Source organism: Trichoplusia ni, chromosome 21, assembly GCF_003590095.1.
Source record: "Trichoplusia ni isolate ovarian cell line Hi5 chromosome 21, tn1, whole genome shotgun sequence".
Taxonomy (NCBI): Eukaryota; Metazoa; Arthropoda; class Insecta; order Lepidoptera; family Noctuidae; genus Trichoplusia; species Trichoplusia ni.
Window position 1 is genome coordinate 1,472,680 of NC_039498.1, and position 21,048 is coordinate 1,493,727.

A 21,048-nucleotide genomic window follows, 5' to 3' on the forward strand; every position below is an offset into this window, starting at 1 on the left:
CAGCGCAGCCTTATTTATAGGGGTTTGCTGTTGCCATAGGGTAAAAAACGCTTTGGTAAAAACCTACACGTACCGTCATTGTTATAGTAGTATACTACTATCACAATGACGAATCGAGCAATGACATATATCACTAAAGGTGCACAGAATTCTTTCAGCATTACAACCAAATAGTATTTATAGTAGAAACATTCATAGTGTTTTACTATGCATTGTTTGCCGTGTGTATAATAGCCATCCAACGCATGTAATTTATTGTTGACCTGTCTCGCTATTTTTATTTTGTTTACTCTTTTCCTGATGACTTAGTGAGGTCGATAGACTAGAAATTGTAAATAAACCGAGGAATATAGAAATGAGAATACCTTTTTAGCGGATTTTTAATTAGAATTAACACTAGTAACGTTGATTCATATTATTGTTGTATACCTTTCTTTGAGCTCTGAGTTTCCGATAGATATATTTAATCTCAGGTCAAACGTGTTTGTCTAACACTGAATTATTGGGAAACCTGTTGTGGAATGTCATGATCACAATTGTGATAGGTCACCTAGAAGTCTGAGAATCGATCACACCATATTTTTATAGTAACTGCTTGACAATTATTCATATGTAATAGTAAAGAGGTTTGTTCACGCGTATTTAACGGGATCACTCGATTAGTTTTTTTGCCCAAATCGGGATCCTTAATCATGAGCTGACGCGGCGGTGGGTCGCGAGTAAATCATACTCTGACTGTCTCGGACTGGTCGTGAGTCAGACGAATGCGTTTCAGGGAGATCCCGATATATACAATTGACAGTAAACCGTTTTACCATTTAAGTATGAAAAAAAGCACTGGAAAGAGGTGTTTGGGGTCTTTTTTAATATTTAGGTATCATTTTGATACAGCCAAACTATTGAAAACCATGTGGGTGTTAGTCTTTTACATTAAGTTTGCCCGATGACATGATTCCAAATTAGACCGATATTTGTAATTTTGCACAATATTAGATGATTCACTAGACACAATAAATATTTGTAAACATTACTCATTCCTATTTATTGTAATACTGATTATTATGGTAAACATTAATTTATCACTGTTACAATTTTGTCGCAAATTGGATTGTTGCCCGACTGACGGTGTTTTCCTTATAGCTTTAAAGACATATCCGAATTCATTTTGGGACCGGTGTCACGAATTCAATGGAACAATTCCATTATTTGTTGAAGACCAACACCTCTTAAAGTAGATGTGAGACTCGCTAGCTCGCGACCCCGCCGCCGCGTCAGCTCATGATTAAGGTCTCCCAGTTAGGTCCTAAACTATTAGGGCTTTCCTAATTAACGCGAGTGAGTAAATTGTTCTTAAAAATTATTATCTGTAGCAGTTGTGGAAAAGGGGCGTCGATCTACGCTGTCTTACGAGCCTCGGATTACGATACTCTCACACATACACACACAGTGTAAAAATATTCCGATTACACTGTTTCCACAAGTACTGTCCTTGGATAATCTACTGTTCAAAAGCATTTCTTTATGAATTGGCAATACCAATTCTTAAAGCAATATTATTGTAAATGTGGAAGCGTAATAGCGCCCTATATTCACATGTACGTGGTTTTTGGCTCGCGGAAAGTGAAAACCTAGGTGAAGAGTTCAGAATAGACAAACAAACATGTCGTCATCCATAAAAATAATAAGCGGACATCACAATAGCATTCGGAAACGGAAGTGTCCAATGCATCTCGCGAATTTGGCGCGTGTTTAATATTTTCCGATGATTCATTCATTTATCAAGAATACGCTTATTGAGTCATCGGCTTTTATAAATAAATCCATGTTTGTTATTGTTTTAAAATTGTCCTGATAACTCTGCTCAGTGTTTTTGCCAGACTAAAAGAGTTGGGTAAAGGGAGAGAGGGATAGAGAGAGCGATGGGTATTTTGTGTCGTCGTTTTCAAGTTATGTCTATAGTTCAGCTTACTAGCCAATAGATAGGAACGTACGGAAATGCGACTAATAGTAAGGCCATGTGACTAAGTTCAAAAAAAGGAACTCAGAATTTTGGAAGTCGACCCCATCATAACTAATTTATATTTATGTATATTTTTCTCTATTCTACGGTTGAATTTATTGAGTGGGGTACCTCAAAATGTCTGATTGATAAATGTTTGAAAAAAACATTTGAATGTTTTTGTGCTCAAGTTAGTTACCAATTTATTGGTCTTTTTGAAAACAAATTCTTTATAACTTAACCTAAAACCAGTCCTCATTGATGTTAATTCCAATATTTTTTGGGCATTCGCAAACATAGCGTTAATAATGGATGGTTGACTTGTTTCAACACCATGAGTATGTTTCTAAGTGAACTCATTATCGTAATATCTAAGTCCAAGATAAAATACAAAAAGGAACCATCATTGCTATTACGTGATTTGTTATCACCTTATTAATGATGTCTTATCTATATCTCAATTGCGGTGAACTAGATAAAACCAAACTTGATGGATTATTAGACAATGAATCATATAGACTTATTTTGGCGGTGCGAGAATACTCGTCCAAGTTGCAATACATTGCCGTCAATGTTACATACCTTTTGATAGCAGAGCTGTGAAGCGCCGCAATGTATGAAAGACGCGTGATATTTCTCACAACGTCCTATGGGCTTTTTTATCGTACTTCGTAAATGGTATTATATACCCAATTTTCGCTTTGTCATTTCAAATAAAACGGCAATATTTCTTTTTAGGATTATACATTTATCAGGAGGGGGGATTTAGGGACCATAGGATTTTGGCACTTGATTTATCACTGAGTCTGGATTGAGAGGGATTACGATACTGTTTGCTTTGTCTTGTACCAAACGTAACAGATTTTCTCGTCATAATAATTTAGACCTAACTCCCATAACCCTGAAAATTAACCCAACATACTATGGGAAAAGGATCTGTTTGTGTTTATAGATAGTTGTATGATGACTGCTTATCGACGTCACTGTGACGTCTATATCTAGCATGCGCTTATGGTATCAATGTTGGGTGTGACGTATTCCTGCAATTTATGTTGCTCATTTGTTTAATAAGTTCAGAATGATCTATTGCAGTATGATTGTTTTGTAGATCTGGGTACTGGTAACGGCGCCGAGATTAATGCTTTCTGCTTTCATTTAAATTTTTTTAGGATGTAATTTTGGTTGAAAAACTATACGGTATGTCATCGTATCTTCAACACTCATTTAAAGGTTTCTTAAGTATATTTTGCCGTTGCCGTTGTTCTGATAATTGAAGTATTTAATAAACGCACTCCTATCAATGAGATACATTAAGCCTATTATCATATCTCTGTCATCCACCCTTTAACATGTATTAAAAAGGTACAGAGTAACATAAAACATATACACATAAAAGCTGACATTTAGCGATGGAATTATTTGGATAAAAATAATAAACGCTTAACTCACTTGCTTAACTCTATCTTCTGTGTTAGAAATTCCAAAACCTGTATCCTTCCAGCCAACCTTCCAGCATTTAATCACCTGGCCATAGCAATAATGATTGACATTGACGATACAAACAGAACTACACTTAATAATACAGCAAATTGTTTCGCTAAAGCAATTCGTTGTGAACCATTCAATTTGATAATTGATACCAGACGAGAATTAGGATCATCGGTTCAAGGCCTTGTGAAGGCAATGGACTCGTTTCCATTTTGATGTCATGAGTTTTTATATTTATCGACGGACAAATGTTTTCCCTAAATAGAAGTAGGTATTACCTGTTTCATTTAAACTTATAGTTGATCTATTTGTGTTTGGAAATGAAAGAGACGATGCTTAATGTCGTGCATTCGCTTCTAACACTGTATTAGTATTATTTGAAGTGCAAGTAGGCACACCGAATTCAGATTCTAACTTCTTATCGATTTTTTTAATAATAGTTCTCTTTTGATTTTAACCAGAATCAGGAAAAATGAAAAAGTGCGAAGATGATAGTGGCCATTAATTTGGCAATTATTCCAAATTGTGAAGTAATTCCAGTTTATTTGCAAAGAATAAAAAATGTTCATAAGGATTTTAAATAAAAAAATATGTATTTAAAGAACTTTTGTGAATGGGAAATTTTGTCGGGGAACTACGAAATTAAAGGTCATCGATTCCGATGTTTCTTTTGCTATAAATTAGTATGCGGTATGCTAAGAACGATTTCTCGTTTTTGTAAGGTCTTTAGAACAAGTTTAAATGGATTTTATAAAGGCTTTTGAACTATCAACGTCAGGTTTGTTTACTTGATCTCTATAAAGATTCTAACTTTTCGATGAGTGTGTTATTTGTATCATTTTTTTTAAACTATAGTATTTTTTTTATCCTGGCAAAAATTACCGAAGACTCCATCAAGATCGCTACTTATATTTTGACTCGCTGTGTGCTGCAGTTACTATTCGTCTTCTATAGCCTATGAATTCTAATATTTTATTTTGGAACTTATTTATATCACAGCATTTTATCGTTAAACATATAACGATATTTTCAGACAACAGAAGCTAATGCTGATAAAATAGTATTAAATTTAATAATAACAACATTTGATTCGAATTTAGGCTGGCATATTTGTCTTATGCCAATTTACCAATACGCGAAAATCTTAGCAAGGTAGATCCAGGCGGAGTTGACAGGTACTCGTTCTTATCGAACTGGTCACTCGTTTCTCAAGGGAGAGACGAGTAGAACAATCTTTGCTAGCACTAGAGCATCCCGAGCTATTATAATAAAACAAACAATGATTATTAAAACAAACCGCTGTACTGTCACCATCAAATACAATGCAGCACCACTGATATCCAGTTTCCTGTCACACAGATATTAGCAATACTAGCTTTTCGTCGCGGCTTCGCCCCCGTCGAAGTCGGTTATGTCGCGTTTCCAAGAGAACTCTTCAAAAGTCCGGGATAAAAACTATCCTATTTTCTTTCTCAAGGTCAACGTTATCTCTGTACCAAATTACATTCAGTTCACTGGTTTAGACGTAAAAGCGTAACAGACAGACAGAGTCTTATACTTTCGCATTTATAATATTGGTAGGGATTTGTGTCAGTTGTTTGACCGTACTCGAAGGACAGTAGTCATCGGTCAGCCACCGTGATTCCAATAATATTTATTAATTTGAGGAAAATGGATTAAGGAAATTTACGGAGCGAAATTCTTCGGTTAAATGTCATTAGTGTTTCGAACTGTGGTCGATGGTGGTCTGTGATTCGGATGTGATGGTTTTTGCGTGCATTTCGGATTCCTCTTTTTCTGTTTTTGCTGATGGTGTATTGAGTGATGTTGTTTTGTGATTGAGTTTTTTGGGTGCTCAAAATATGGCTCAGTTTTTAATGGATAATGTGAGATGTGGTGAGTGAATTTAATTAAAGTATTTTTTTTGTATTGCGAGTTGTTTATTTGCGTCGTTTACCTAAATGATATTTCTATAGCAGGAAAATTTACGAGTCTATTTTAAAGGGATTTTGGTTTGTCATTCTTCAGAAACTTCAAATTTGTATTATATCAATTTTTGTAAATAATATGAGTCAAACAAATTGAAAATATGAAGGTTTAAGAACGTCCTTCCCACTGGTGCGACTTAAAAAAACGGTGGCTATGATGCTGCTGAGAAACAGATGCATCAAACTGATAAGCCCCTTTTTTCGCGTCAGATTTTAAAATAACGAACTGTTTTATATTTTGTAAATGTGCACAAGCTTTCACAATCAAAGTTTCCGTCAATACGACACACCAAGAATTTCTACCGCCGAGGCAATAGTGGTTAAAAATTTGGCTACCAGGCGAGCAAAACACGGCCGACTGCCAAGTCTCCAAGACTTATGTAGGTCTCGGAACTACCAAACGCTTTGTGCAAATAACGATAGCTTACCAAGCTTAAATAGGGACAATGTGAGAGAGAACAGGCTGGATTTCTGATTTTTGCCTTGAATTCTTTGTAAATGTTTCGTTTGTGAAACATTGTAGAGCTTGGTCGAGGCCTATGTCCAGCGGTGGACTTAAAAAGGATGATGATGATAGAGCATACTTATTTGCGAACTATCGAGTCCCATGTTTTGAACTTGAGGATTTATATAAATTAAGTATGCTCGTTTTTCTAGATACGCGATTTTGACATGTCGGTTCAATAAATTGCAATTGTAGGTGAATAGTGTGTGTTAGCGCTCGGAGATATGTAAGGTGAAAGCCCAGGTCTGTGATGTGATGACTAGGTGTAAAGCATGTCCTTTTAGAGGAGGGCTTTTGTCAGCTTCTGCTCAGGGGTCATTGCAAATTGGCCGATATATGTACATTACATATCTTGCCTCTTCTAAATAAAGGTACGCTCTAAAGCTATATAGGTAGAATCAGTTTTCTAAATCGGTTAAGTTTATATTGTGATATTTTATACAATATCGCATTTATTGGTTACTGGTTAACTTGGTTTTTTTGCGAGATCCCAAAATTCTCTCGTGAGTAACTCACGCGCATCGCTTTCGTGTCAATCATTTTTTGTTCGGCATATGACAGATATGAACTACCAATAGTGTCCTCATAACATATTATTGCTCATAATCCCAACTCTACATTATGAATATGAATTGGGGTTATTACGGCTAAACTGCTCGACCGATTTTAATAATATTTGTTTTGAGTATATTTAGAAGTCCAAAAGAAATAACAGACAATTTCTACATTGTTAAACAACAACCAAGCTCGCGATCGCTGGTACTTTTTAAACGAAAGTTACCCATTTACGAATAAAGTTTAGAAAACAACCAACCCCCTTCCCATTATCAGTTTAGAAACTTGCTAAAACAACAGCGAAATTATACCATTAATCTTCGTCAATGCATTAAACAAATAACAACAGAACACAGAGGAAAACAAAACGACTTCCCGTGGCGCATAGGAAGCTGATACAAATCCAAGGCCGTGCCATCAATGTCAAGTTTGCTTATAACGTACAATGACTGCCATGTATATATTTTGTTGTTGTGGAGTATTTTTAGAACGGCAATGTATGTTGAACTGTTTTTTTTTTGTGGAAGGATATGATAGGAGGCGTTTGGGTGGTTTTTGTTTTGGAAGAACTGAAGGACGTTATTTACGATGGATAGTCAATTGATATAACTCATCTCTCTAAGTATTGTGTGCAATATGTCGCTAGTTCGATTTCCGAGTAGAGTAAATATGTTTTAAATACACAGATACTTGAGTTGAGTCAGGTTGTCCTTTAAGTAAAATTTGAGTAGCTAATTACACTTAAAAATAAGCCGGTCATGTGCAAGTTAAAGGCCTACTTCCTACTAATATTAAAAATGCGAAAGTTTGTATGTATGAATGTTTTATCTTCTTTCACGCACTAACTACTGAATGGATTTAGATGAAAATTGGTTGACAGATAGTTTATAACCAGAATTAACACAGGATAGTTTTATCCCAATTTTAATGTTTTCGTGGGCTTATTTTCGATTTGTAGCAGTGAAAGCGAAGTAATAGTGTCCCGATTCCAGCCATTGATAATGAAAACTAATCTACAAAAATAAAACCAAACGAAAGCCTTGAAATGTATATTCGTGTAGTGTCTTGAATGCTTACCTTAATATTTGATACGCCACCTTCGATCGACGTAACAAACCACGTAGTATACGGAAATAACCACCTTCACGAGTGCCTAGTGTAAATATTTGATGACTACCTTCAAAGAACTATGAACTTTTAGTCATGTGATAAGTATTTGTTTGTACTGCATATAGATAGGTTTCTGTTGATATTGGGAGCTTATTATGATGTTCTTGTATTTTCTTGATTGCACGGATAGCCGAGAGGTTGAGGTTTACATGCTAAACCTATTATGCGCGACGTATCGCACGCCTTCGGTCCCCGCTTAAGACGAGCGTTGTGTGATCCACCACTGCTCTTCCTGAGTTTGGGTGGCTTTTGTGCATTTGACTGTGAGTGTTTGGAAAACTCCGCGACAGGGGGATTAATTAAATTCATTAGTGCGGAAGTTGTGCGTGTTTTTCAAGTGCTATGCGCCTCCTGAAGTTTGTCAGCAGCAAGTCGGGGAAGGGAGACAAAAGAGACACGATGTCATATATTGTCTCTTTTGTCTCCCTTTCGTCGTCTGTAAAAGAAGCTTTCTCAGGTCTCATATACCTCAGAAAGTATTGTTGACATGTCCGTGTTCTGGACTCTTAAAACTAGTGTTTCACGCAAGTCTTCTTGGTTTCCAAAGTTGGGAGTCGGCAACCCTATTTGAAAAACATCGTAAGGCACTTCATATTTGACTACAATAGTTATTTTTTTCTAAAATTGAGACAACGACAAAAAATCAAATATTTATTCATAATTTAAATGTTCAATGTTTATTCACATACTTATTGTCAAGGTTGTCTTCTCAATTCGTACCTTTGAACTTTTGTAATAAGTGATTGCTATTATATTAAAAATTCTCAACTTTGTAGATAGTCCAATGAAAGTTATATTTATCAAAATAAGTTTCTTTAGAAGATGCTTGTGGACTGGTTTTGGAAACTTACTAAATATGTGGATCTACTAGCGACAAGAGAAATTCCGCCATCTTGAAAAAAGGGTAAAGCAGAGATTTCCCTATAACAAATGATTTACCTATACGCGAATAAAAAAATAAAAAGATCTTATTACAAAATTTAGTTTTCTACAAATTTGTCTAAAATCAAAAATTATAGTCGATACTTTCGCAGGCTTAGGACACCACTAGCTAAAAGTAGTGGTATTGTTTCTACTCTTAAAAAAAATGTTTAAATTGTAGAAATGAGGCAATCGTGGCACCACTTCAGCACCTCCTCACGCCCGTATTTCGAACGTCCTCACTTTGCCTCTCATTCAAAATGCTTAAACGCTATAAATTAATGACAATTCATCTACAGTAACTTTTTGCATCCGCACGCGAGTTTCAACACTCAAGCAACCTTCAGACCACCAACCAATAACTCTTAAAGTAAAACAGCTGTATTTGTGGAAACGGGACAGCGCACTACAGTGTGTATATCCTCATCTCGCTTCCACAGCCGTAGATATCTGGCTTTGGGGAGTGGTGGTAAGCCCTCTGCACTATTAAATCATGACTTGTAGCCGCCGCTGTTGAACAAATGAGTTAGCATCTTAATACTCAATTATCTTGTAGGCTATTAATTATATTGCCTGTTTATTAGCTTCGAGAATAAAGCATCTTTTTTTTTATGGTAATTTAAGTATTATAGTCTTCTATTATATTCTGTTTGTCATTAATTTATAGTTTTATTGATGTCCTGCTAGGGAAAGGTATTCGATGTAGTCATTTTGAATGTTCGAAGTTTTGGTAATGGCAAAGTTGGAAATATCGTTTGTCGTTGATACTAGTTTCATGTTTCTAAACAATGTATTTTTGGCTCATTTTAATTATTGAAAAAAAAAAAAACGACTTGACTTAGCTTACTTTTGGGACAGTGCGACCAGGAACCTTGATTAAAAAATAAAGATCAAGATTAAGCAATGATTGCTACGGTCATAAATTTGTTAGGCGGCAAATAAAAATATAGGTTTATTTGTTTTTCATAAGCATATTTGTACGGAATCATCTATGTCGCGATTCTGACTCTTACTAGTTATAAATTGACTACATTTTTATTGAAAGCTACCGTCAAACAGCTACAGCTACAAAATTACAGTATTGACTTGTGTATTCAAATTCTTATTTTCTTTTTCACCAGGGATCCAGCACGCAATCGGCGGGCTAGCCTCCAAGCCGGAACGAGACCTCCTCATGCAGGACTTCATGACGGTCGAGACGACGAACTTCCCCCACGAGGGATCGAATCACACGCCGGCGCATCACTACTCCGAGTTCAAGTTCAAGACATATGCGCCCATCGCCTTCAGGTACTTCCGAGACCTGTTCGGGATACAGCCGGACGATTTCCTGGTAAGTTCTCTTTATTACTCAGTCTTGGCCCTAGGCCGGTACCGTAGCTAGGTGGCACCAGTAGGTACTTTTTTATACCACGTCTTTTGTTATACACTCACTTTCTCGCTTGTTGGATTTTTTTATTTTGAGTTACTCCCCGATATGCTGGTAGGCTAAAATTTTCAAGGTAGCTTCAAACCCGATGACAATGCAATTTTTAAACTATAAAAACGGCTGGATCAATGTTGATAAAATTTGAATGGAGTGAAATTTTAAAACGTGGGTATTTCGATTTTTTTAATTTAGCATTCTGAAAAGATACGGATAGAGTCGGTATTATTAAATGATGCTAGCGTGCCCAATCGGAGTCCTCATGATTAGAGACCCCGGACTCTGGTTGGGTCCGAAACTAGTCGGTTGATCCCGATAAATACGCGTGAGTAAACCGTTGCATCATTGAATAATGAATCCATCTTTACGATAATTTGTAAGATAGCGTTATTTTGTTATGTTTTTTTCGTAAGATTGGAGCTTTTGATCGTGATCGTAGATTAGTATCTTGCACAGTGTTTTACTAGTTGATATTTCTCTTAAAGTTAAAGCTTTGCCTATTGGTCGTAATTATAGATGAAGAATTTTAGTTTTTTTTTTGTGGTTTCATTCTCAATCTGCTGTCGATTTTTAGACCAATTGGGTAGTTTTCTTTTTATAGTTGTAAATAAGGCGACCAATGTCTCCGATACCTGACCTGACCTGATCTTTAGTATCCAACGATGCGTCCTTATATTCAAATTTATTTGTGTTGGTATGATAGTTCATTTTAAACTTAAATTTATTGACATCGGAGACTTGGTCGCCTACTTACTGTAGATAAAATAGAGACTATAGATATATAGAGATTTCTAGATATTAGCTCCAAAAAAAAAACATTTTTACATACAAATACATCCGCATTAAACACTGCATACATTAAACACTACATAAATCTTATTTACTTCGTTCCGATGACCGGTTTAGTTGACAAAGCGTCTTAACAATGAAATTATTTGCACAATGCTATGCGTCGATTGTAATAATCTTATGTCCTGTGTATTTAAATTAACCATTAGCGTGGTCACGTTGGTTCTAGAAGCTTCTTTACAGAATTGTCTCAGTGTTTGTGAAGTTAATTGCTGAAGGAAAGATGTTGATTTATTGTGTTAGATGAGAAATATCGTGCCAGTTACATTTAAGTGTAGGACTGAGTATTCAAAGTAAAAATCATTTAAGTCCGTTAGATTGATAATTAACAAAGATAAACTGTTTTAAAGTTCATGAGAGGGACGACTTGAGGGGACTTGTGACGTAACGACTTCGCAAAATTCATATACAGAAGTGACGTCACTGTTAAGTCCCCTTCTTTTTAGTTTAAAATCAGATAGTATACTTAGTTTGTGAACAATTGAATTATTGCGAAGAAAACATCCAAACATATAGAGAACTTTCTCATTTAAAAAGTTCGGATGATTCTTATAAAAATATTTTCATTAATATCTAGTAGCACATGATAATGCTATGACTGTCCGTATGACATATTTATGACGTATTAAAATTTTATTTTATTTTTCAAACGTGTTTTCTTAATTATTTTAATTAATTCACATAATCCTATGATATCATGGCCTCTGTAACATCCAAAGTAAGTTTTAAATATATTTTATCTATACGTGCCTAATCAATTGATTTCTTATCGATTAATACAGATTTAATCGAAATTCTCGTCTCCCTAAGCAAAGCAATTATTTAATTGTTTTAACCTTTATTATCAGTATCCATCGCTAGACAGTCATTATTTATGTATTTATAGATGATGACGTTTGACGGGTTTTTTTTATCTTTTTGTATCAGGATAAGAGATGATATGAGTCTTTATAAACTTGAATCAAGCCTTAATAGAACACTATCTACGAAGTATAATTTGTTTAAACTAACCTTTGTATTTTAAATACTGCCTCTGTAAAAGTCTTGAAGCAGAGATAGCCTAGTGGTAAGGCATGCAGGCTGTGCTACTAGCCGCTGTGCCCAAAAATCTCCCAGAATAAGAAAGGATTGAAAGAACAGTCACTAAAGTATGCATTTTTACTACGAACGTATATAGTATAGAAGACAGGATTGACGAGCGGCGATAGATGGTTAGGTTACGATTTAATTGCCCATTGTATGGATACAGGATTTATAGTCAATACCTTGTAGTGTGACTTATTTGAATTAACCACCAGTATCGTGGAATGTTGGTTAACAAACCCAAAATCATGGTCAGCGCAACCAGGAAATTTAATATAGGCTTGCAACGCGTTGCTTTACAAGATAGCACTGTAAATTGTATCTCAAAGGCTGATAGGTAGGGATACCTAACACACAGAATTTACCTAGGGCAACACTAACGCCTAACCACTAAACAATATAACTCGTAAAAACCATATTATGTTAATCATTCTCCCCAGATGTCGATGTGCAGCGCCCCGCTGCGCGAGCTGAGCAACCCTGGGGCGTCCGGCAGTATCTTCTATCTGACCAACGACGATGAGTTTATCATCAAGACTGTTCAGCATAAGGAGGGCGAGTTCCTTCAGAAACTACTGCCTGGCTACTACTTGAACCTCGATCAGGTGAGAGGAAAACATAGTTAGGCTGAAGAGTTTAGGTTGAAACTACTTATATCTGATCCGCTGAACTTCGTCGAAAAGGCAAAACCAGTGGAACGGCTAGCCTTTTTTTTATTTACTCAGGATTTAAAAGAATTGTTCACAGATTTTTCAGTTACAAAAGATATTTTCACAGCTGTTGTAGATTTACTGAAATAATCGTAATTTAATCTCGAAATAAAACAAGACGCTTTGTTGTGTTTTTATGTCGACAGCGACTGAAGACCTCAAATTAAAGATGAAAGAATAAAAAATTTTTTTTTTTTACCATATTCCAAAAAATAGTCTTTCGAAACTTGTTTTTCTACCCAACTCTCTCCCACTACAGGCCGAACGCATCTACCATCTCTTTTTAATATTACTAATTGTTTATTGCAGAACCCACGTACACTATTACCAAAATTCTTCGGTTTATACTGCTACCAGTGCAACAGCAAGAACGTGAGACTCGTTGCTATGAACAACATACTGCCTTCTTCCATTAAACTGCATCAGAAATACGATCTTAAAGGGTCCACGTATAAGAGGAAGGTATGGTATACACAAATATACTTTGGTCTTTTTCTAAAAAAAGGCTTAAAAGTCTTTTTGGATGAATTCATTTTGATCTGTGAGACTGCTCGGTTTCCTAATTATTAAACCGCAACACGGGCCGCATAGATGGAAATTGGACAGCCGAGTTATATAGGAGACCACTCCCAACCATCTAAGCGACGTGTCACGGGTTCGAACCCCGCTTAGAGCATCATTTGTGTGATCCAAAAGTGCTTGTTCTGATGCATCTTTGTACATGTTACTTAAATTTCCTATCGTTTTTTTTTAATCTACCACTTCACATTTTGTTTCCAGGCAAGCAAAGGCGAGCGTCAAAAGACCTCACCGACCTACAAAGACCTGGACTTCATGGAACACCACACCGAGGGTCTGTTCCTTGAGGCCGACACGTACAACGCTCTCATCAAGACCATGCAGCGGGACTGTAGGGTGCTGGAGAGCTTTAAGGTATGACCTACATACTCTAAAGACCCCGAACATGAGGTTACAAAACCCCGGGACCCCACCCATCAGTAATCAGCATCATTTATTATTTTGAACTGTGAATCGCGGACTCCCTGCACAAAAGTTATTCCTTCTGAATCTAGTCCGTCCAAAGGTTGTCTGTAAAAGTACGCTCTTAGCGATAAGACCGCCCGTTGCGGCATCATGTAACTATTTATTTATTACCGATCCTGTACTTATGTGGTGTGCAATAAAGAATTTTCTATCTTCTATCTATCTATATCATCATTCCCCTGCCCTTATCCCAATTATTATTTGGGGTCGGCGCAACATGTCTTCTTCTTCCATACCTTCCTATCAGCCTTCATCTCACAGGAAACACTCTTTGCAGCCTTATTGTCTTTCACACAATCTATCCATCGTTTCTTTGGTCGTCCTCTTCCCCTACATCCATCCTCATCTATGCTTGACTTCTTTACCACATGATTTTCATTCCTCCGCATAACATGATATGAGACCCGACTGAGCTTCGGATATTATAAGTTGGACCTAATAAACGTCGACTGTTAGGGTTGATTCGGACTGGTTCAAATATCGCGCGAGTGGAACACGGTCGGTTTGTACGGTAAGGTCTTTCTCGTTCGCGTCTAAGTTTGCCTTAAGAATTATTGATAACAAGTCTTACTGAAAAATCGAGTTCATATTATGTAATCTAGAGAACTCAAGAAAACAGTCAATACTATGAATTCATATAAAATATTGAGACCGGATGAATTTGAATGAAGGACTTGAAGATTGGCCACAATTAATTAAGCCGGTAGCAAGTTTTGATTTAACAATGTATGCCATATTTACTTACCCTTTACAAGTCTCCTTAAAGGACTCCTAAACCTCCTTCAAATAACAAATTACACACGATTACAAAATATCCGACTACGAATACCCACTCAACCCAACTACTAACCCTTTATCCACAGATCATGGACTACTCCCTCCTAGTCGGCATCCACAATCTGGACGAGGCTCAGCGCGAGAAGACGGAAGCTCGCAAACGTACCGACTCCGGACACAGCGACGTCGACGACGCGGAGGGCGAACCCAAGAAGAGCGGGTTGAATCGGACGAGGTATGGGATATATAAACCTTTATTTTGATCACAAAGACGCGTTAACGCTGATCGGATCGCTCTTATTTTTATTCAGTATATTTGAGGATTTTTCAAAGATGTGTTAAGTCACGTCGGAGGCCTAGAATTACAATGAAAAGAAGAATAAGTTGGGCACAGCACCTATTCCCATAAATTATATTATGGAAGGTTGACTTTCAGATTTTAGTTTTTATCTTGGTTTCCTCACGATGTTTTGTAGTGTCTCTGATTATTTAGGAATGTGTACACAGGCTTACAAATCGCCCTTTATGGAGGTCAAATAATAAAAACGCTCTTCATCGTTTTGAAGCTCTCGCTGAAAAAGAAACGACGTAACAAACTTCAAAGTAGCAAACTGGCATTATTAAAAAAATAATTTCACCCTATACATTTGAACGATCCGATCAGCGCTAACGCTTGTAAAGTTATAACTGTAAGTCTATATGACTGAATTATAACAGACTTAAAAAATATTCCTCGAAATTAAATGTTTTTTACCTCTTAATTTGTTTTTCAAATATTATATTTGCAAGCAAAAAAACACAAAGCTTTAAGTGTATTTTTATTATTTTATACGTATGCAAAACGTCTGCATAAATTCATATCTCGTTTTAGTGCTGTTTCTTGTACAATTAGTCATCATATTCGTTCGAACAAGGAACAACACTATCATGCAAAAATATCACTTAAAGTATTCTAAAAATCAACTATGAACAGATAAAAATAGTTTAAAAGTTATTAAATGATGTAACGGTTTACTCACGCGTATTTATCGGGATTGCCCGACTAGTTTCGGACCCAACCGGAGTCTCTAATAATGAGCTGACGCGACGGGATCGCGAGTCGAGCCGTTGCATCATATTCACGATAGTTACTATAAAAATACAGTTCTAAAGTATTAATTTTAATATCACACCAATAAAATGTATTTCTGTATGTTTGTTTTTATTCTCTCGGTGGCGGTAAAGTTATTGTTTGTTTTTTTTAATACACACTTTTCAGATCGGAACAGGGGAGGGAGGATTTCACCGCGCAAGTCAAACGAACCCAGTACGATTGAGTTTATATGTTTGAATGTTTATTTTAATTTATATTATTAACATTTATTTTTTATTATGTATGTTTAATTTCTTGGGGTGTATTGATTGTCGGTCATTTGAGATTTAATAGTTTAAAATAAGACGTTATTAACTCATTATCCAAGACATAATACTACGCATATTTCGAATGCTGCTCTTGTTCATGGATATTGCCGAATTTCTGCCGATAAAATAATATTGGACTATCCATACAAAGCTTTCATAATCCCACATACTATGTAAGACGTATTTTTTGTTTCGGCATATTGGAGTCTTGCTATTCAGCAAGACTACGCTACGCCCAGAAGCTATGTTTCAAATATGATTTTGTTAACTTTAAAATACACCTGTTCGGATGCTAAAAATATCGATAAAAGTAATCGATAACAACCGACAATCGATACATCTCAGCCCTCCCGTCATGTGCTCCTATAATAGGTATATTAACTGAAATAACAAACAATTGTTTATTATATTATGCATGTTCTAACATCAATAATAAGAGGCTCCATTGTAGTATTGTTCTTTATAATTACGTACTTAGATATGAAACAAAATATATTATATCTTGATCACTTAGAAATAACAATATATGAAGTCTTGATAAGTTTCTAAAGTAAATTTTGTAAAGAAAATGCATAGCCCTTAACTGTTGGGTCCGAGATTAACTGATTATTTAATTTCTAGTCTAGACTTTCATTATATATTTCATTCCATATGTTATAGACATAGCAAAATCGATGTGAATCATTTAAGCAGTGTAGTACGCCATTTAACTTACACAATGACAAAAATTTCGAGCTCTTAAAAGCAATTATGTATTGCTAGCAAGATAGAGATATATATTAAATTAGACCTTAGATACCTAATAAATCATTTATATATTTTCAGTCTAGACATAATTGTATTATTTAGATCTACTTTGGAGCTTCAAATGAATGTGTATGAATTCTAAAAGCATGCATTTACTTGTAAAACTCTTCAGTCGATAGAAAACCGTTTTGTAATATTTTAAAAAACATGGAAAACTACATTTTAGACAAACCCTCTTAAAATAACTTCTTTTATACGATTTTCAACCTTAAATGTTTGACTTTAAGGTTGCTTCTTCATTGATTGTAGTTAAATATATTTTTATTTTTCAATAGATTTGCCTCGGGTTGATGATTAACAACCATATTTGCTAGAGTATATGGTCTAAAATGTAATTGTACATGTTTAAATCTCTCACTGCACTTTTAATACACTAAGAGTAAATTTCAGAATGTTTTATTTAACAAATAATGATGTTCTATGTTACTGTTTTTATGTGCAAGTGTTTTGCTCCTATCAAATTCCTGATAGCTTTTGTTTAACATTTCCTGTTTGAGAGGTTGAATATTCTACTTTATATCTTTGATGATAGCTTTACTATTTATTCAACAGTATTCCTGTCTAATTTAATATGGAATTTATGTCGATTTTAAAAATGTCTTAAGCGAGTTAAGTCTAATGTTTCTAGTTTACATAATATATGAGTTGTTTAAACTGCAACTTAACATATTTGCCGAATTAAGAACCGTCTACTTTTCGATGGTCGATTATTTTTAAATGGTCAATTAAAAATATCCGAAATTTAAAAAGGTTACTTGTCTCAATAAGTTATTTTACGATACCTTGACTAAAAGGTTAGCAGTCCAATATTAAAAGTCCAAAAACCACTCCTATTCTCACACCCATGTCTAATGTCCAACACTTGTACATGAAAGCACCACATCGACTCCCAGCTTATATCCACCCTCGTCTCTTCCAGATCCATCAACCGTCAGCGACTGGTGGCCCACTCCACGGCGATGGAGAGCATACAGGCTGAAAGTGAACCCATCGATGAAGAGGACGATGTGCCGTGAGTAGACATACTAGTCTATGATATTCAATTAAATAGTTTTGTGGGGTTTTATGTAAAATAAAATATTAATGTAAACTGTTTAATAAATAAATAAATAAAATAATAAAAATGCTGACAGTCTGGGTCAGAAGGCCACAGACGAGAATGTAAACAATTTTTCAGGGGTTCATAACATTTCTATTGGAATTGACTATTATATAGTTCGAATTTTGTCAAAAATGAAGAAATGAACTTGTTCACAACATGGCTGACCAAATGTTGTCAACTGACGTACTGATTGCTCTCTTGTTCCACGAAACACATAGCGACAGCTGTCATCGACCAACTGACTCCATATATGCGCGTACGAGTGATAAGGACAGGGATAATAAACCCTCGCTATCGCAATGTAACTCAGTAACGGTCCGCTTGTTTACGTTTTTTATCTCGTCTGGTTGGCCTTACTATAGATGGCGTTGTGTGAAAGTTGTGGAATATTTTTATGATTTTTTTTCATCAGTCCGGGCGGTATACCGGCTCGCAACGCCCGCGGCGAGCGCTTGCTTCTGTTCCTGGGCATCATCGACATCCTCCAATCATACCGCCTGCGCAAGAAGCTCGAACACACGTGGAAGAGTATGATTCACGATGGGGTGAGTTTTATTATATTATATTTTCTCTTTAATCACAGAATCACTTCATGTGAAGAGACCCGGTCCTTTTTAAAGGTGTGCACTGGGTCACAGGTCTAACATGTAGAGGCCTTGTTGAGAACTTTAATGTAAAATGTGATAGACCAGGGGCCATCCACCACTATTCTATTCTATTTCTTCTTTATTTGCATAATAATAACTTGTTACATAAATATAGAACAAACAGCACTAAATGTAACATTATATAAAAGGGCGAAAACCTGGTGGCCTAAAATACAGGCCTAGAGTCTAGCTTAGATACCAGTCTCCCACTGTTATGGTATGGAGGTCTGAGCTACTCTGATGAAAAGTAATATTCACGTTTTCTTTAAAATCGTTATATTATGAATCATGTAAGTGTAATTCCATTTCGCCGGTCATATCATCACACGTGAGTTACAAGTACGCAGCAACAAATATACCCAATATTAATGTAACTTGTCCAAGAATTAATTTAAACATTAATATCATTTTCAGGACACGGTCTCCGTCCACAGACCGAGTTTCTATGCGCAGAGGTTTTTAGATTTCATGGCTAAAACCGTCTTTAAGAAGATACCTTCGTGTAAGTATTACTCCATGATTTATGTATTATTAAATACTAATACAGATACATATTAAATGTTGCCATATAGAATATAAGTGTTAGAAAGGGTTACCAGACTTAATATTTCGATGTTTCTCTCTCTTCTATCGCGTCCTATCATTAGATCAGCTCAATCATGTCGCTATTTTCTTTAACCAATAGTTAAATCCTATTGTTTTAGAAATATACTATTTTTCTAGTCTAAATGGAGATGGGTGGGATAAATATCAAAACTTTTGATTGTATTTTTAAAGCACTTTGTCTATTTCTTCTTGAAATAGGCAACGCCAGTCAACGATACTTGTGTTGCTTCGGGTATAATAATTCTTATAATATGATTATTATGATTTCTGCATAACAGTATACTTTTTATAATTAGTACTTTGTCTTAATTATTTATTCAATGTATAAAATATAAATGGTTATAAATTAAATATTGAATTTAATAGTGATAGTGTACCATCCCATCTCCATTTGTAAGTTGATCTGATAATAAGCGGTCCTAAGTAGATCCACAGTTTCTATATAAGTTTAAACATTGCAGACTATTTGATGTTACAAAATTATTTACACTTCGATAATACCAATAGGGGACGGAAGTAAAAATAAAAACGTCTTATGATTGGTTCAAAAACATGATTCACTAAATAACTCTAACAGATAGCTGAGTGGTATAAGTCGACGCATTTCACCCATTGTGCGCGACGCATCGTGGGTTCGATCCATGCGTCACACAAGCATTTGTATGATCCACATATGCTTGTTCTAATTTTGGGTGTCATGTGTACCCATGACGCAAGGATTTAAACTCCTTACATAAAACTTATGGTTTGTATGATATAAGTCAAAAGAGTTAAAAATAAATGAAAGTGTACTAAGACTCACCGTCGTAAATAACTGCAATGTTCAAACTCCTTAGTAAACTCGATCTCCAATAGTTAATTTGCTAACTATGTGTCTAACGTAATAAATGTTACCTAATATATAGGGGGTAAGGTGTATTACATAATTTTGAGACGCAATTACATTACAAAGTCGATATTTCTACCTATGATATGTTTTGCAAACTTTTACCGCAAAGTGGCATAGGTTTTCACGTTTAATAGCGGTGCTAAATGTTGTGCGGGTTCGATCCCAGGATGGGACGAAATGGAATATGTCTAAGTGAACTCTGATGGTATTCAAGAATACCGGAGATAACACAATACTTTTATTCGAATACAATTCGGGACAATGTAGTCCACAATATGAAGTCGTTAACGGTTTTCTATATGGGTACTATGTTTTAAAATATATTTTTTGTCTATAAAAGACGTCTCAAAATTATGTTATAAGAAAACGCTACTAAATAAAATATGTAGCTTTATTTGTTATGTGTTTAAAATGAAGAACAAAATTGCCTGTATCGAAGATATTTTGTTCCATGGCGTGGTTTAGAGTGAGTGATATAAAGCCTTGCGTTTTGTTAACCTTTAGTAACTGGTAAATTATGGTCGGTGTTTTATTCTGGGATATGTGTTTAGTATTTTACGTGCATCACGTATATTAACAAAGGAAAAGATTAAATTATTAGTCACACTTTGCCCTGCAGTGACATAAAAACGGGTCACTAAGGCTGTGACTAAAAAATAATTGAAGCGAGTTTCTTTACCAGTTATGAATATTTGAAATTGAAATTATCCTTTTTTAACCTATTATCAATTAAAATTAAATGAGCCTTTCCCTTTGAAACACTAAAAATAATAAGTATATTGTAGGTGGGAACCACATTTGGAAATTTTAATCCTTTAAATAAAAACCAAAGCCTTAAACTATTAGTATCAATCAAAACGCACAACCAACTCTAGACCACGCCGATAAAATACAAAATAACAATAACACGAATCTATGTTGCATCAGTGGACCTACCAGAGATCAAGGGCAACCATCGCAAGTTCCGTACGCTAGTCACCTCTTACATAGGTACCGTAGGGATATATACATATAATAATGTGTGTGGATGTGCTGTCCGGGGCGGGTGTTGGTGATCGAAACTTTGCTTGTATTACGCAAA

At 35.5% G+C, this 21,048-nt stretch overlaps 1 protein-coding gene across 7 annotated transcripts in view; it reads left to right on the forward strand.

The window, feature by feature from the left end:
* The window catches only part of LOC113504269 (phosphatidylinositol 4-phosphate 5-kinase type-1 alpha-like), a 63,301-nt gene that overhangs the window by 19,901 nt on the left and 22,352 nt on the right, over nt 1–21,048 (forward strand). For 2 of the 7 annotated variants that reach the window (XM_026886493.1, XM_026886488.1), the window contains exons 4-13: nt 9,748–9,959; nt 12,425–12,589; nt 13,004–13,156; nt 13,475–13,627; nt 14,602–14,750; nt 15,774–15,821; nt 17,643–17,735; nt 18,238–18,370; nt 18,887–18,974; nt 20,895–20,957. In XM_026886493.1, coding sequence (XP_026742294.1) covers nt 9,748–9,959; nt 12,425–12,589; nt 13,004–13,156; nt 13,475–13,627; nt 14,602–14,750; nt 15,774–15,821; nt 17,643–17,735; nt 18,238–18,370; nt 18,887–18,974; nt 20,895–20,957 — 1,257 coding nt within the window. Of the gene's footprint in view, nt 1–5,067; nt 5,384–9,747; nt 9,960–12,424; nt 12,590–13,003; nt 13,157–13,474; nt 13,628–14,601; nt 14,751–15,773; nt 15,822–17,642; nt 17,736–18,237; nt 18,371–18,886; nt 18,975–20,894; nt 20,958–21,048 lie in introns of those variants that run through there. The other 5 variants (XM_026886494.1, XM_026886490.1, XM_026886492.1 and 2 more) reach the window with 4 other exon arrangements.